This window comes from Entelurus aequoreus, linkage group LG03 (genome assembly GCF_033978785.1).
Source record: "Entelurus aequoreus isolate RoL-2023_Sb linkage group LG03, RoL_Eaeq_v1.1, whole genome shotgun sequence".
NCBI lineage: Eukaryota > Metazoa > Chordata > Actinopteri > Syngnathiformes > Syngnathidae > Entelurus > Entelurus aequoreus.
The window spans coordinates 11,417,217-11,432,843 of NC_084733.1; the positions used below are offsets into that span (position 1 = coordinate 11,417,217).

Here is a 15,627-nt window from a genome sequence, read left to right on the forward strand (position 1 = left end):
TTTTCTGTGCTGTTAACACCCATCTTGACTAACTGGGTTAATAAAAGTGTTTACATTACAATTGTCATCCACTTCAATTTCAGTGAATATCGCTAAAAAATGAATATCTTTACATGTATACTTTCACCGAAAAATATATCGAGATATTTATCGAATATCAAGTTTAAAGTAAAAATATATTGAGCAGTGTTTCCCATAAACTGCCCAGATACCTGTGGCGATGGGGGCGTGGCTATGGGTGTGGTCACTGTGACATCATCGAGCAATTTGCATAATTTACTACAATGATATGATTTTCTCTAAAAAGGCTCAAAAAATGTATACTTACTAATTAATAATAACAGTTTTGTTTTAAACGTCCATCCATCCATCCATTTTACAATATAATTACAACACTTTATGTACATATTTATATACAGATTTGAACAATAAGTTATTCACTGAAATATATTTATTAATTGTGGTTCTTACAAAAAATATATCTTATAAAAATACAAAAGCTAAAATGTCTCTTAAAGCTCTGCCCCTTCTATTAGTGCATACTAAATAATTTAACTTTAGCCTACTACTACAACCATATTATTTACCAGCAACATAAAGTGAAACAGAGGCAGAGGTGTCCTGCCACAGTCAGTAACAAATAAACAGAAATCAGTAGTGGTGGTAGATAGACACAAAGCTTCATCAAACATCTGATCCACTGAACAAAGAGCTCCAAAAATCTTGATCCTACACTTCTCTTTTGTAAAATAAATCTGAACAGCCGATATGGGCATCTACATCAACTATATAATTTGCCTGAGAAGCTGGACAGGACAAAAAATAAATTAAAAAAATGTTTTAAAAAATTGTTTTTTTGTGGCGGCCTTAATTCTTTTGTGGCGGGCCGCCACAAATAAATGAATGTGTGGGAAACACTGGTGTAGTTTCATCTTTTTATGCAATATAATAAGTTGTATGAATTTAACAACAGAACAAGACTTAAATATTAATTAAATAGGAGGAAATGTCTGATGTGAATGTTTCTTTGTGGCCAAATGCAGCTTTTTGTCTTTATTTGACAACGTCAGCCAGCCCTGTTGAACCTTTTCGGCCTCGCTGGGCTTTGTTAGCTCAATCAAGTCTCACTGCAGGCGTGTGTTGTCACGGCAACCAGGCTGTCTAATCAACACGCACTCAGATGCTTTGGCGCTGCAATGCAATAAATGGAAATTAGTTCAATCGTCATAGCTACAAAGCTAATGAATGACAAGCCCGTCTCGCCAATTAGTGGGAGTTTTGGGGGAAAGCAACGTTAAAACCAAAAACAAACAATGAAATGTGGAAATACATGTTCAATATCTTTCTTTTCACTGAATTAGTTGTAGTTTTCTGGGTTTGTAAACCTGGTCGGTTTCATCTTTCCACGCTTTGCTTACTAAATACCTCAAAAATCCAAACTGTGTCAAGTGAGATTAGGACTGGTTAACTCACCAGACCTACTTCCCGATTGGCTGTGAGCTTTGTTGACCACTTCACTAATTCTGTGGACAATATAGAAGGCTTGAAGCTATGTGAACTTAAACACATTGACGAAATGATCTGCCAGGAACAAGACGTTTTTGCCATCAGACAACACGCTAACCAGAAACATGCTAAAAAACCAAAAGCCGTGTTCTGTCTGTCTCTATCTGGTTTGATATCAGCAAAAAGAACATGTATGGGATTATATGGTCTTGCATGTAAAATGTCCTACGTGTGCAAAGATGGACAGCCAGTTAAAATCTAAATGTCCTTCAATAAACACACAAGGTAGGTCTTCTCTTCAATTTTAATAAAGTCATTTAGAAGAAGTAAACACGGTAGGCTGAAGGCTACTAGGAGCTAGCAGCTACACAACAGCTAAGCACACAAGATAGACACACATAATAAGTGGCCTTAAGTGGAAAAATATTGTAGTCTAAAACCACTTTTGTCAACATAAACAAGTATCAAATATGTATAGTTTCATAATATTTACATTAGACTAGACTTCCTTTTTATAGTCATTCAAATGTGAACTTTACAGTACAGATAAGAACGACATTTCGTTGCATTAGCTCATGGTAGTGCAGGATAAAAAAAGCAATAAGGTGCAGACATAAATAGATTACTGTACAGATAAATATATTGCACTTTTGCATATGCATCCACGTTTATGGATGTATGTTGTATTGTCTTTATATTCCAGCGAGTTAATCAATTTTTGGGGGGAATTGAGGGGATTATTTTAATGCGTTCAAGAGTCTTACGGCCTCAGGGAAGAAGCTGTTACAGAACCTGTGGGTTCGTCTACGTAGGCTGCGGAACCTCTTTCTAGAGTCCAGCAGTGAAAACAGTTCTTGGTGGGGGTGGGAGGAGTCTCTGCAGATTTTCTGAGCCCTGGTCAGGCAGCGGCTTTTTTGCGATCTCCTGGATAGGATTGATAACACTTTGATACACACTGCTCATTTACTGGAGAAGCAAGCTAGCGCTAGCTATCTTCAGTGCTACCATGAAAATAAGAGACATTAATTAATTCCTCCATAAAAAAGCAACATTCCTCAATCTGCGTTACAGAATCAATTTCAAACTCCTTTTATTTGTTTTTAAATGTCTAAACAATCTCGGCTGCTACTGACGGTCCCGGACACAAGGCTGAGGCTTAGAGGTGACAGAGCTTTCGCTGCTGCTGCTCCCAAGCTCTGGAACGACCTACCTCTGAGTGTTAGACAAGCCTCCTCTCTTCCTGTTTTTAAATATCTCTTAAAAACATACTTTTATTCCATGGCTTTTAACACTGAGTGATACCCATCCTGCAATGGCGCCCCATAATACACCTGCTGTGAACCTGTTTTCATGTTTTTATATATATATATATTTTTTTTTATCGTGTTCTGTTTGTGTTGTGTTGTGTTTGCTCGGTTCTCGTATTATTTTTAACCTGCCCATTGTGCAGCACTTTGGCTACCCCTGTGGTAAATTTTAAATGTGCTTTATAAATAAAGTTGATTTGATTTGATTTGATCTAAACTTGCGCAAACACATTACTGTCTGAGCAACTACGCTATTCAATCATGCACATTAAAGATGCAGGTTGTGCTGTCCTAGAGTGATCCATCGATACTGGAAACACTACGTCAACAGGAAGTGAATTTAAACCGCCAGTGACGCACAATTTTGGTGACAATAACCGTGATACTACATTTTCATATCGTTACATCCTTAATTTACACATACAAAGTCTCCAAGGCAGAAGCATATTAAAAAGTATCCAGTAACAAATGTGTCCCCATTGTTCAACTTACTGGATCGTGAGCGTAACTTAGTGAATTATTGTGGCCAAGAAACAATTACCACTCCACTTCAACTTATGGACAGCGTAAGTCCATTCCTGGTGGTTAATAGTAAATAGATTAGTGTTTTTCTCTGTTTGACTAATTTATCTTGATCGAGCCTTTTCTAACGTTGCGAAATAATACAAGTATTACTGCTGATATGGAACCAATATTCAAAGCTCCAATATTTGTATCGTGTTAGAGGTGAAAAAGTTTTATCGGACACCACCGTTTTTATGTCATCACGTAAATATACTGTTTCGGGTCAAACCTGATTGGTCGATTGCTCTAACTGTGCCAGGGTCCGAAGAGAACTAGTGATTGGACATGACTCAGGGCTCGAATTTAACCACGGCAATAGGCTCCAGCACCCCCCGCGACCACGTAAGGGACAAGCAGTAGAAAATGGATGGATGGAACTGCAGCAAAAGCCGCGACCGCCCTTGTAATTTGCCGTAAACCCTAAAAAATTGACCGACATCTGCGAAAGGAACATGCCGTGACCGCCCTTGACTTCTTACTTGTTAATGGACTAGGGATGTAACAGTAAACGGTATAATGATAATTTGCGATAAAATTCCAGGCGGTTTAGTATTACCGTCTAATTTTTTAATTCATTTATTAATGCATTTTAGGCAACACAAAGTCAGGCGCATGCGCACTAACGTCGTTTGGCTTGATAATCATGGCGGACTAACTACACAGAGATTTCCCCTCGGAGTAAACCATAGGCAAGCTCTTGGTTTAACGTCATTTTTGCGTTTAAGAGCGCACTGCTGTGTTTAGATGGAGACAGGTGTGGACAATATTGGAGACAGACACACATGTCCCCACATTAAATGTATACAGCGAAGGAGAAAACTATTTGATGTTTTGCAGCAGGCGATGTGTCGTGAACTTTGTCACTACTTGTTTATAAAGTCTTCATTTGTTGACTGGGATGTTCACGCGTCCTATATTTAACTGCAAACTGTATCAGTGTTCATATAACATCACTACTAGCTAAAATGTTTTGTCATTCATCGAACTGAACGTAGGCTGTGAAGATTGTGTATTCGATGTAGGAGGTGTCACTCTTCTTTATATTTGTTGGCCAAGCGGTTGTACTGAACCAAGAGAAGAACAAAGCTTGTTTATTAGACTTCATCTTCATTGGCCAAACTGCTTTGTGTTTTATTTTAATATCACAAAGTAAACAAGGTTGTTTTTTTTTACATTACTTGTGTTTTTTTCATGTCACAAAGGTATTACTTTAAAAAACATTCATGTGACACATCATTTTGTTAATGTTTTATTGTGTGGTTAATTCCTATATGACATATTTTTGCTCAAACTCTTGAGCAGAATATAAAGAGGAGTGATACCTCTCACATCGAATACACAATCTTCACAGCCTACGTTCAGTTCGATGAGATGACAAAACATTTTAGCTAGTATTGTTGTTATTTGAACACTGATACAGTTTGCAGTTGAATAAAGGACGAGTGAACATCCCAGTCAACAAAGTAAAGACTTTATAAACAAGTTGTGACAACGTTCACGACACATCGCCTGCTGCGAAACATCAAATAGTTTTCTCCTTCGCTGTATACTTTTAGTGTGGGGACAAGTGTGTCTGTCTCCAATATTGTCCACACCTGTCTCCATCTAAACACATTAGTGCGCTCTTAAACGGATCTGTCCCGATACATGGACATATAAATGTACATAACTTAAACAAATAAATACTTTTTTAAAAAAAATACCTCCCTCTATCAAAATGTAAAAATAGAGATAAAAGCATCATGAAATGACAAAAAGCTGACAAGCTTTTATATTAATAATGATTTTTTTAAAACTTCTAACTTGCCTGGGTGCTCTAAAATATGAGCCCTCATTTAAGGCAACACTTGCCTTGACCTTAAAAAAGTTAAAATTGATGGCTGCGTTCGCAACCAAACAAACCAACTGGGCCAATGAAGAAAACAAGCATGCCAGAGTTTGCTTTTCCACATCAGTGTGTGGACAGACATTGCGGTGCAAGCTGAATAACCAGAGCGGGGGCGGGTAGGTTGGTGGGGGCAGTGACCCGATTGCCCACTCATGGCACCCAACAATGAATTTAAAAAGAAAAGCCTTTCTGATTCAACCAAAGCGGCAGACGCCAGCCTGGATGTACAAAGAAAATCACCATATTCACAATCAGCAGCTGTTGATTCATCAAGCGTGCCCCAGCCCCATCCTCCAACCAACCCCAGACACCCAGGGTCAGCCATCCTCCGAGAATGACATCCAGTCTCAGGAATCTACTGAACGTGTCCTTGTTAAAAGCTACTTGCGTCTCATTTTGAGCTTCCCTTGCAGGTCGACTTCCACCAGTTTAAGGATGCACTGATTTTGGTCCTGTCATCTGGCATCGAAGCCCCCCGAGCGAAGCAGGACCCTCCGGCCCCCAGACCAGGTAACCCACATTCTCTTGCTGCTTGGTGGTGCGTCATTGCCAATTAGTGGAGAAGCAGAGTTGGTCTAAGCGGGGAAAAAGTGCAAGTTGGTTGACAACTGAGCTGTTTGGACTTTGATTTGTGCCCTTAAGAGTCCCGACACATTGTCCAGCATTTTGCACCTTGCAACTAAATGTGTAATTTGACTAACACATAGGGGTGTAACGGTACGTGTATTTGTATTGAACCGTTTCGGTACGGGGGTTCCGGTTCGGTTCGGAGGTGTACCGAACAAGTTTCCACACGGACATATTAAGTAGCGTAACGCACGTTGTGTAAACAATGCACACCGAGGCACAACACACGCCATGCTAGCAGCTAACGGGCTACGATAGACTTGACCATATGTCCTCTTTTCACCGGACATGTCCTCTTTTGCGGAGCTGTCAGGGCGGAGTTTCTTAAATGCTTCAAATGTCCGGCATTTTGAGTTAGGGTTGCGTTTATTTTCAATGTACGTTCAGGGTTAAGAAGGGGTTAAAAACAAAACAAATTGTGTGGTGAGGGAGGGGCAGAGACAGAGAGAGCGAGAGAGTTATGATAAACGCGCATGCGTCGCCAGGCTCTGTTTTTTTTAATCCATAGATTTATCAGATTTAATTTTTTATTATCTATAGCAAGGGTGTCAAAAGTGTGCTCCGGAGGCCATTTGCGGCCCACAGCTAATGTTTTAAAGGCCCACGGCACATTCTAAAAATGTTATTAAAATGAACAAAAACATAACAAAAGTGAAATAATAAAGGTTAAATGTAATTTAGAAAAAGTTGCAATGTTGACTAATAAAACAAAGCTGTTTTTTTTCTCTTTCAAAGTGTCATTGCCCAAAACATAATATTGAATCAAAATCAATGTTATTATGAATTATTGACCTATCCAAGGTTCTGATTACTTCACATCAAATATTCCACTAAGAAAAATATTTTTGGTGAAAGATTTTGCAAATTTGGTAAATAAATAACCCAAAAATGTATATTTTGTGGTTTTCTTACTGTACCGAAAATGAACCGAACCGTGACCTCTAAACCGAGGTACGTACCGAACCGAAATTTTTGTGTACCGTTACACCCCTACTAACACAGAGGTCGGCAACCTTCAGCATACAAAGAGCCATTTGAGCCCATTACCCCCAAATAAAACCCACCTCGAGCCGCAAACTCGGTTCGATTCCTAAAATGACGATAACACCACTTATAGTTTTGTTACACTTGTGCTTTATGAAATCAAACACTTGACAAAAAACAACTCACATTGTATTTCTGGGTATAACGAAGCAAATCCCCAAAGTATTTTGAACATTAGAAAATTATGAATTAAAAAAAATCAACTCGCTCCAATATTCTGAAGGCATACAGCTGCGGCATATTTAATTTGACGGAAAATTGGAAAACAACAACCTCGTTATCAATGAAGCAAATTGAGCGCATCAAACACTTTTATGTTAAAATACAGAACAGATGTTTATTGGGATAAGGTAAACATCTGTTACAAAGGTATTACTTTAAAAACCATTCATGTGACACATAATTTTGGTAATGTTTTATTGTGTGTAGTTAATTCCTATATGACATATTTCTGCTCAAACTCTTGAGCAGAATATAAAGAGGAGTGATACCTCTCATGTCGAATACACAATCTTCACAGCCTACGTTCAGTTCGACGAGATGACAAAACAATCAAACACTTTTATGTTAAAATACTGAGCAGATGTTTATTGGGATAAGATAAACATCTGTTCAGTATTTTAACATAAAAGTGTTTGATTGTGAGGCATTAAAAGCCACAAAACGCAACGGGTCCATCAGACCCACAAACGCTGGCTGAGTAACAACAATATGAACATTACACAAGGGTTAAGAAAGGGAACCGAAGGGTGTGTCCAACTATCGTGGGATTACACTCCTTAGCCTTCTCGGTAAGGTCAATTCAGGTGTACTGGAGAGGAGGCTACGCCGTATAGTTGAACCTCGAATTCAAGAGGAGCAGTGTGGTTTACACTTATGTACATGTGATATTTTTAGTTTTAGGACAAAACTTAATTTATTCTATTTTGGAATTAGGCTGTAACATAAGAAAATGTAGAAATAGTGAATCGCTGTGCTACTTTCTGGATGCAGTGTAAGTTCGGATGGTGAAACCACAATTGTACCATTGACTCAATGAGTTCAGTGTTTCCCATAAACTGCCAAGATACCTGTGGCGGTGGGGGCGTGGCTATGGGCGTGGTCACCATGACATCATCGAGTAATTTGCATAATTTCCTACAATAATATGATTTTCTCTAAAAAGGCCCAAAAAATGTATACTTACTAATTAATAATAACAGTTTTGTTTTAAAGGTCCATCCATCCATCCGTCCATCCATTTTACAATATAATTACAACACTTTATGTACATATTTATATACAGATTTGAACAATAAGTTATTCACTGAAATGTATTTATTAATTGTGGTTCTTACAAAATATATATCTTATAAAATATAAAAGTTAAAATGTCTCTTAAAGCTCTGCCCCTTTAATTAGTGCATACTAAATAATTTAACTTTAGCCTACTACTACAACCATATTATTTACCAGCAACATAAAGTGAAACAGAGGCAGAGGTGTCCTGCCACAGTCAGTAACAAATAAACAGAAAACAGTAGTGGTCAAATACAAATAAGGCAACAAGAGAAGTATCCTACACTTCTCTTTTGTAAAGTAAATCTGAACAGCCTATATGGGCATCTACATCAACTATATGATTTGCCTGAGAAGCTGGACAGGACAAAAAAAAAAAAAAAAATAATAATATTTTTTTTTTTTTTTTTTTTTTTTAATTTGTGGCGGACGTAATTCTTTCGTGGCGGGCCGCCACAAATAAATGAATGTGTGGGAAACACTGGATTTTGTCTCCTGTTCTTTATCCCTCAGAGTCTCCCGAGATCCAGCCAAAGTTCGTGAAGGGCAGCAAGCGTTACGGCCGCCGCTCCGCGCCCGTAATCGTCGACACCAATTCAGACTTGTGCGAGGACGAGGCAGATTCCGAACACCCCGATCAGGGCCACGCCGCCAAGGACAACTATGACTCAGCCATTCCGAGAAAGCGCGAGGTAAACGCAGCACACGTGAGGATGCCGCCCTTATCGACCGCCGTCCTTGTACGGAGCGTATCTCTCTGAGCTGGCTGGCGAGGTGTTATTCTTAGCTAATCAGCTTAGCGGCATGCATGTGTCGGAACCTGGAACGTTTGACTTTTCACTGCACAACAATGTGCAGTAACGCAATGAGGTTAGTATGTCTTATGTTTAGTGTTCGGATCCGAGATGGTGTCCATTGTCGCACTGGTTTCTCAGTTGAGGAATTTTCAAGCCCAAGGGGAGGTTGCTTTATTTACCTGTGCCTGCATGTGACACCTGTGGCGAAAGTGCAAACAGGTTGTTGGTGTCGCTCCAGTTTTGCTGAGCCTGTTGATCTTTCTGCATATAATCCGTCTCTCCCTGTGCTGACAGAGCACCAGTGCAGACAGCGTTGAGTTTAGTTGATTGTTGAAGTGACTACTAAGCTTGCTTTGACGTTTCCTTAAATGGGAACTGCACTTCTTTGCTATGTTGCCTATCATTCACAATCCTTATGTAAGGCAAGAACACATACAGTTTGGACACACCTTCTCATTCAATGCGTTTTCTTTATTTTCATGACTATTTACATTGTAGATTGTCACCGAAGGCATCAAAACTGAACACATGTGGAGTTATGTACTTAACAAAAAAAAAGGTGAAGTAACTGAAAACATGTTTTATATTCTAGTTTCTTCAAAATAGCCAGCCTTTGCTCTGATTACTGCTTTGCACACTCTTGGCATTCTCTCCATGAGCTTCAAGAGGTAGTCACCTGAAATGGTTTTTACTTCACAGGTGTCATAGTTTTGATGCCTTCAGTGACAATCTACAATGCAAATAGTCTTGAAAATAAAGAAAACGCATTGAAATGAGGTGTGTCCAAACCTTTAGCCTGTAATGTAGTTTTTTTTTTAATATATGCATTCTTACTCGCAAACAAATGCGAGCAAAATTTGGCTAACAATGGAGCCAATGAGAGTCGCTCAATTCCGCCTATAAACTGTTTGAAAAAACATCCGAAGGCATTCATTATCGTTTTATATAAGTAAGTAAATATGTAATGTAGTAACGGGCACATTCATAATAACCTGTAATATTTACATATTTTGCTAATTTTAAGCGTACGGATGCGACTTGTCCAGGGTGTACCCCGCCTTCCGCCCAAATGCAGCTGAGATAGGCTCCAGCACCCCCCGCAACACCAAAAGGGACAAGCAGTAGAATATGGATTGATGGATGCATCACAATGTTCGCTCACTTTTCCCGTCAACAACAATAAACATACTACTCATAGCAGGCTTCATGGGAGACAACTAAGACTACTTTTGGGACAAATGATGATCCAGAACCTTATATTTTTGAGCCTGAATATACAGAGGATGATCTACAAGTTTGGGAAACGGTGTGCTAAACCGATCCAGCTTTAGTGAAACACTAAGCATCATGTAGCAGTATTGCTAAGTGCTAAACAAGATTTACAAACTACAAACATAATAAATCAATCACTTACTGTATAATGTCTGCTCTCCTGGGATGCCGACTGATGGGATGTTTATATATTCTCGTTTGGATGAAGAATTAATCATAAACCACCTAAAAGTTAAAAAAAAAAAAAAAAAAAGGCACCGCAAACAAGCATTTTTCTGTGTCTTTCTTGGCATTTTTGGCTTATGGCCACATCCTTCTACTACCCAGGTGAGAGGCATTATTTATAATTGGAATTAACTTTCACCAGCTCAGTGGCAATGCAGCAGCTCACCCACTCAGTATGCCAATATAGCCGCATAAGCTAGTTAGCGCTCTGTGATAACGGCGCCGCTAAAAGTAGTCTGCAATATTGTTATTAGAATCACTAATAGGCAAATACTTAGTTTATATGCAGATCACAAAATGTAAATGGAGCATTGTTGGTGGTTTTTGGATGTTTTTAGAGGGCTTTATAGGCGGGATAGTGTACTTCCATTAGTTGCTTTGTTAGCCACCTCTTACTGGCCATATTTTACAACTTACAGTGCGTAACAAAAGAAAAAAACATATGTGCTCATGTTTTAAATAGGGCTTGTGAATGATAGGCAAAGTTAAAAAAAAGTTATTAAAAGTTGTTAAAGTTGGTGTTGCTTTAAAGGAGAATCGTATGCAGGGTTTTTTTGTAGGTTTTCCTGAGAATCTTAAATGTGTGCTGCAAACATTTTCAAATGTTGACAAAGAACTCTCAGCTGGTCCCCGTCATGGCCGGTGCCCTTTGTCTGATCCCAGCCCAGATGCCTAGCGGCGCTGTTTCGGGGACAATGAACCCGAAGCGTGTCCCTTGGTTTGGTTTGGTTTTGACTAATCAGAGTGGCGACAATGATGCTTGGCTGAGCAGCAGATGGTTGTATGGCTCAGGTTGAAGTTGAGGAGGAGGAACAATGAAGCCCTCTTCCCCTCCTTGTCCGGGATGCCTCTACACACCATGCGTGCATCAGAACGCCTCTTGCAAATCCTCCATCTGTTCTTCATTCCTTCACTGTGTTGCGTCACAAACAGTAATAGAAGGCCCTTGCCCTGTAACGTCCTTGCTCTGCCAAAAGTAAAGAAATGAAATGTGTGTTGCTATATACAGTAATAATCAATAGTTTTTTGGAAATGAAGCACCTTTTTTTTTTTTTTTTTACTACCACCCAGTTGACCTTATGACTTCACCAGGGGCCCGTGCCTTCCCAAAAGCCCCTTTTGTGCTCTTTGTCAGCCCCCCCACTCCCCGTCTTATATTAAACCTAAACTCAAGTTAAAACCTACAAAAGCAGCAGCTGCAGGACAATTAGCCAGCTGAGTTTGTTCCATGCCCTGAGGTTTATTCATCACTTGCAGTGTTTCCCATAAACTGCCAAGATACCTGTGGCGGTGGGGGCGTGGCTATGGGCGTGGTCACCATGACATCATCAAGTAATTTGCATAATTTACTACAATGATTTGATTTTCTCTAAAAAGGTTCAAAAAATGTATACTTACTCATTAATAATAACAGTTTTGTTTTAAACGTCCATCCATTTTACAATATAATTACAACACTTTATGTACATATTTATATACAGATTTGAACAATAAGTTATTCACTGAAATATATTTATTAATTGTGGTTCTTACAAAAAATATAAAAGCTAAAATGTCTCAAAGCTCTGCCCCTTTAATTAGTGCATACTAAATAATTTAACTTTAGCTTACTACTACAACCATATTATTTACCAGCAACATAAAGTGAAACAGAGGCAGAGGTGTCCTGCCACAGTCAGTAACAAATAAACAGAAAACAGTAGTGGTGGTAGATAGACACAGAGCTTCATCAAACATCTGATCCACTGAACAAAGAGCTCCAAAAATCTTGAACTTTAGACTGCCATCAGTTTTACTCCCTACACTTAACCATGTGTTTCCTACGGCCTGCAGACTTTGCACCCTTTGTTATAGACACATGTTGTGTTTCTAATATAAATACATTTTTTATTTGTGGCGGACGTAATTCTTTCATGGCGGGCCGCCACAAATAAATGAATGTGTGGGAAACCCTGACTTGCATGACTTGTAAGCTCAATTATTAATTATTATTAGACTCACTGGCTCACTAGGTATGGGCAGTGTTCACATTTGAACCGATACGGTACAAATTCCCAGTACCTGGAAATCCATACGGTACCAACTTTTGTGTGTTAATAAGTGTTAATTGTTTGATAGTAGTATTTTATTTTTATATGTAATATTTTAAAATGAGCTGATTATAATAACTGTGCTGTCCAGTTGTTATATATTGTTTTCTTACACCAGGGTGTCCAAAGTGCGGTCCGGGGGCCATTTGCGGCCCGCAGGTTATTTTTTAACGACCCCACGGCACATTTTAAAAATACGATTGAAAAAAAATAAAAACCATTAAAAGTGGTATTTAAAGAGCAAACAGGTGAAATGTAACAAGAAAATGTAGCAATGTTTACTCTAATCACACAAAGCTGCCATGTAGGCTGTTTCTTACTTTAAAAAATAATAATGAATCAAAATCAATGTCATTATGAATTATTGACCTATTCAAGGCTCCAATTACGTCACATTAAATATTTTGAGATATTTTTTGGGGAAAATGTTGCATATTTTGTGTTTGCCATGTAAAAAAACGAGCTGTTTTTTTTTTTAAAGAAGGGCCTTAAACGAACAAACAAAAAACATAAACAACAATAAAACGTATAATTGACAGATAGATCTGAAGTTGATCTCGAGATTATTGTGTTAAAAGTAAACAGTAAAAAAAAATGTAAAATTTCTTTTTTAGCACTTTAATGAGTAAGGACCCTTTTGGATCCCCTACAATTTTAGTGTGATTAGTTTTTAAGTGTCATTGCTCAAAAAATAATAATGAATTAAAATCAATGGTGTTATGAGTTGTTGACCTTTTTAAGGCTCCAATTATTATATAATCTCAAATAGCCCACTTAAAAATGTTATTGGGTGAAAATATTGCATATTTTGTGTTTTTTTCATTAAGAGCAAAAAGAGCATACAATTTAAATCTTTAAAAAATGTTATATTGACAGATAGACCTAATGTTGATCTAGAGATTTAAAAACTTGAATAATAACACAAATAATAATACTGAATAATGACAGATTTTTTTAATTTTTTGGACCAAAACCCTTTGGGGTCCCTGGGATCAAGCCTGAGTGGAAGCCTAAATGTATATTTTTTATACATATATTGTATTGCTTTTTAAAATAAAAAATATCAAAATGGCCCCTGCTAGCTTTGGAAAAAGTTTGGACACCCCTGTCTTACACCATTTGAGTCTCGATTGCAATGCTGTTGTAATCCCGAGACGTTAGATGGCAGTACTGTATATGCTATCTATGGTATGCTGTCTAACTAGGAAGTAGCTTTTTTCCAGGCTGGAATTTCCAGAATATGTTATGTTGCACCCTACAAAGTATCTATACTGTAAGTATTGTACAAACCCCAAAACCAGCGAAGTTGGCATGTTATGTAATTCGTAAATAAAAACAGAATACAATGATTTGCAAATCCTTAGGGGGGAGCGGGGTTTGGTGGTAGCGGGGGGTGTATATTGTAGCATCCCGGAAGAGTTAGTGCTGCAAGGGGTTCTGGGTATTTGTTGGGTTGTGTTACGGTGCGGATGTTCTCCCGAAATGTGTTTGTCATTCTTGTTTGGTGTGGGTTCACAGTGTGGCGCATATTTGTAACAGTGTTAAAGTTGTTTATACGGTCACCCTCAGTGTGACCTGTATGGCTATTGATCAAGTATGCATTGCATTCACTAATGTGTGTGTGAAAGCCGCATATATTATGTGACTGGGCCAGAACGCTGTTTGTATGGAGGAGAAGCGGACGTGACGACAGGTTGTAGATGTTAAGGCACGCCCCCAATAATGTTGTCCGGGTGGAAATCAGGAGAATGGTTGCCCCGGGAGATTTTCGGGAGAGGCACTGAAATACGGGAGTCTCCCGGGAATATCGGGAGGTTGAAACCGATACCGATAATTTCCGATATTACATTTGAAAGCATTTATCGACATCTCTAGTTATGATCATGTTGAAGTGAACTTGCTGACATGAGAGGTAGATTATTTTAATCGTTTCTATCTTTTTCCTCATATGAATGCTAAATTGCTCTTTGGTTTCTCTTCATCAGCGTTGGAATGCTGTTGAAACGAGCACCGAGGAGTATCAAGCAGAAGGTTTGTACTCTCCCCCCCTTCCAGAATTTTCTTTTCTAACATTTGTCCCAAACTCATGTCGGCCTTTTTTCGTATTTTTTAATTCGATGCAGGCCAGATGCATCTGTGGAACCCAGACGAGCCGAGCACGCCTGGAGCGTCCGTCAAGGCTCTCCGCTTGCAGCATCTCGAGGCGAGGTTTCAAGAGGCCTGTGAGGACTTGGCCATATCGTGGGACGGCTGCGCCGATCACGCTGATCTGCTCGCTCTCTGCGACTGTCTGGGCCTGGAGGTAAGGAAGACGATTGATGTTTCTCCTCCTGTGTTTTCAAGTGCGCCTCTAAATGATCTACTGCTCTCTGTCAGATAAGTGCCGATGTGGTCCAAAGTCTGAACGGTGACAGATGGATTAACGTTCAAGACTTTGTCTCCATGGTTTTAAGCTACAGCAAACCTGCCACCCCGTCTGCTTCCACTCCTTACCGGCAGCTTAAACGACACCACTCCACTCAGGTGAGCGCGGGATGTTAAACTTCCTGCTTCCTGTTTAAAGACGGATAGAAAAGTTGGGCTTGAAAGTGTGACGTGGAAACGCAATGCATTGTGGGTCTTTTTGGACTCTGAATTGCTTATTTACAGTTAAAAGTTAAAGTACCAATGATTGTTGCTTGAATAGTGATGGTGAGATCATCTTCCCACTTTTGTTTAAATGTAATATCAGGCTGTGCATGTTTGTGTGAGAAAGTGCACACCAATTTTGAAATTAAGCCCTTTGCTTCTGGTGGGCCAAGCAGGAGCTTGAAGAAAGAATTTTCCTCTGGGAGGGAATCAGATGATGAGATATTTTGTCTTATGTAATGACCTAACTGTAAATACCTAAAAGAGTTTGACTTTGGCAGGTTATACTTCTTTTGCAATATTTAAAACGAACAGACGCTTCTCAACATAAAGATCTTTTATAGACCCTATTCAAAAGCATGTTTTTCTTTTATCATCTTTGTGAAATATATTTTTTGCAA

The 15,627-nt window shown here is 38.9% G+C and overlaps 1 protein-coding gene across 8 annotated transcripts in view; it reads left to right on the forward strand.

Annotated features, from left to right (window-relative positions):
* The window catches only part of nin (ninein (GSK3B interacting protein)), a 77,146-nt gene that overhangs the window by 12,200 nt on the left and 49,319 nt on the right, over nt 1-15,627 (forward strand). For 7 of the 8 annotated variants that reach the window (XM_062041192.1, XM_062041190.1, XM_062041191.1 and 4 more), the window contains exons 3-7: nt 5,679-5,775; nt 8,728-8,906; nt 14,584-14,629; nt 14,722-14,900; nt 14,975-15,121. In XM_062041192.1, coding sequence (XP_061897176.1) covers nt 5,679-5,775; nt 8,728-8,906; nt 14,584-14,629; nt 14,722-14,900; nt 14,975-15,121 — 648 coding nt within the window. Of the gene's footprint in view, nt 1-5,678; nt 5,776-8,727; nt 8,907-14,583; nt 14,630-14,721; nt 14,901-14,974; nt 15,122-15,627 lie in introns of those variants that run through there. The other variant, XM_062041195.1, reaches the window with a different exon arrangement.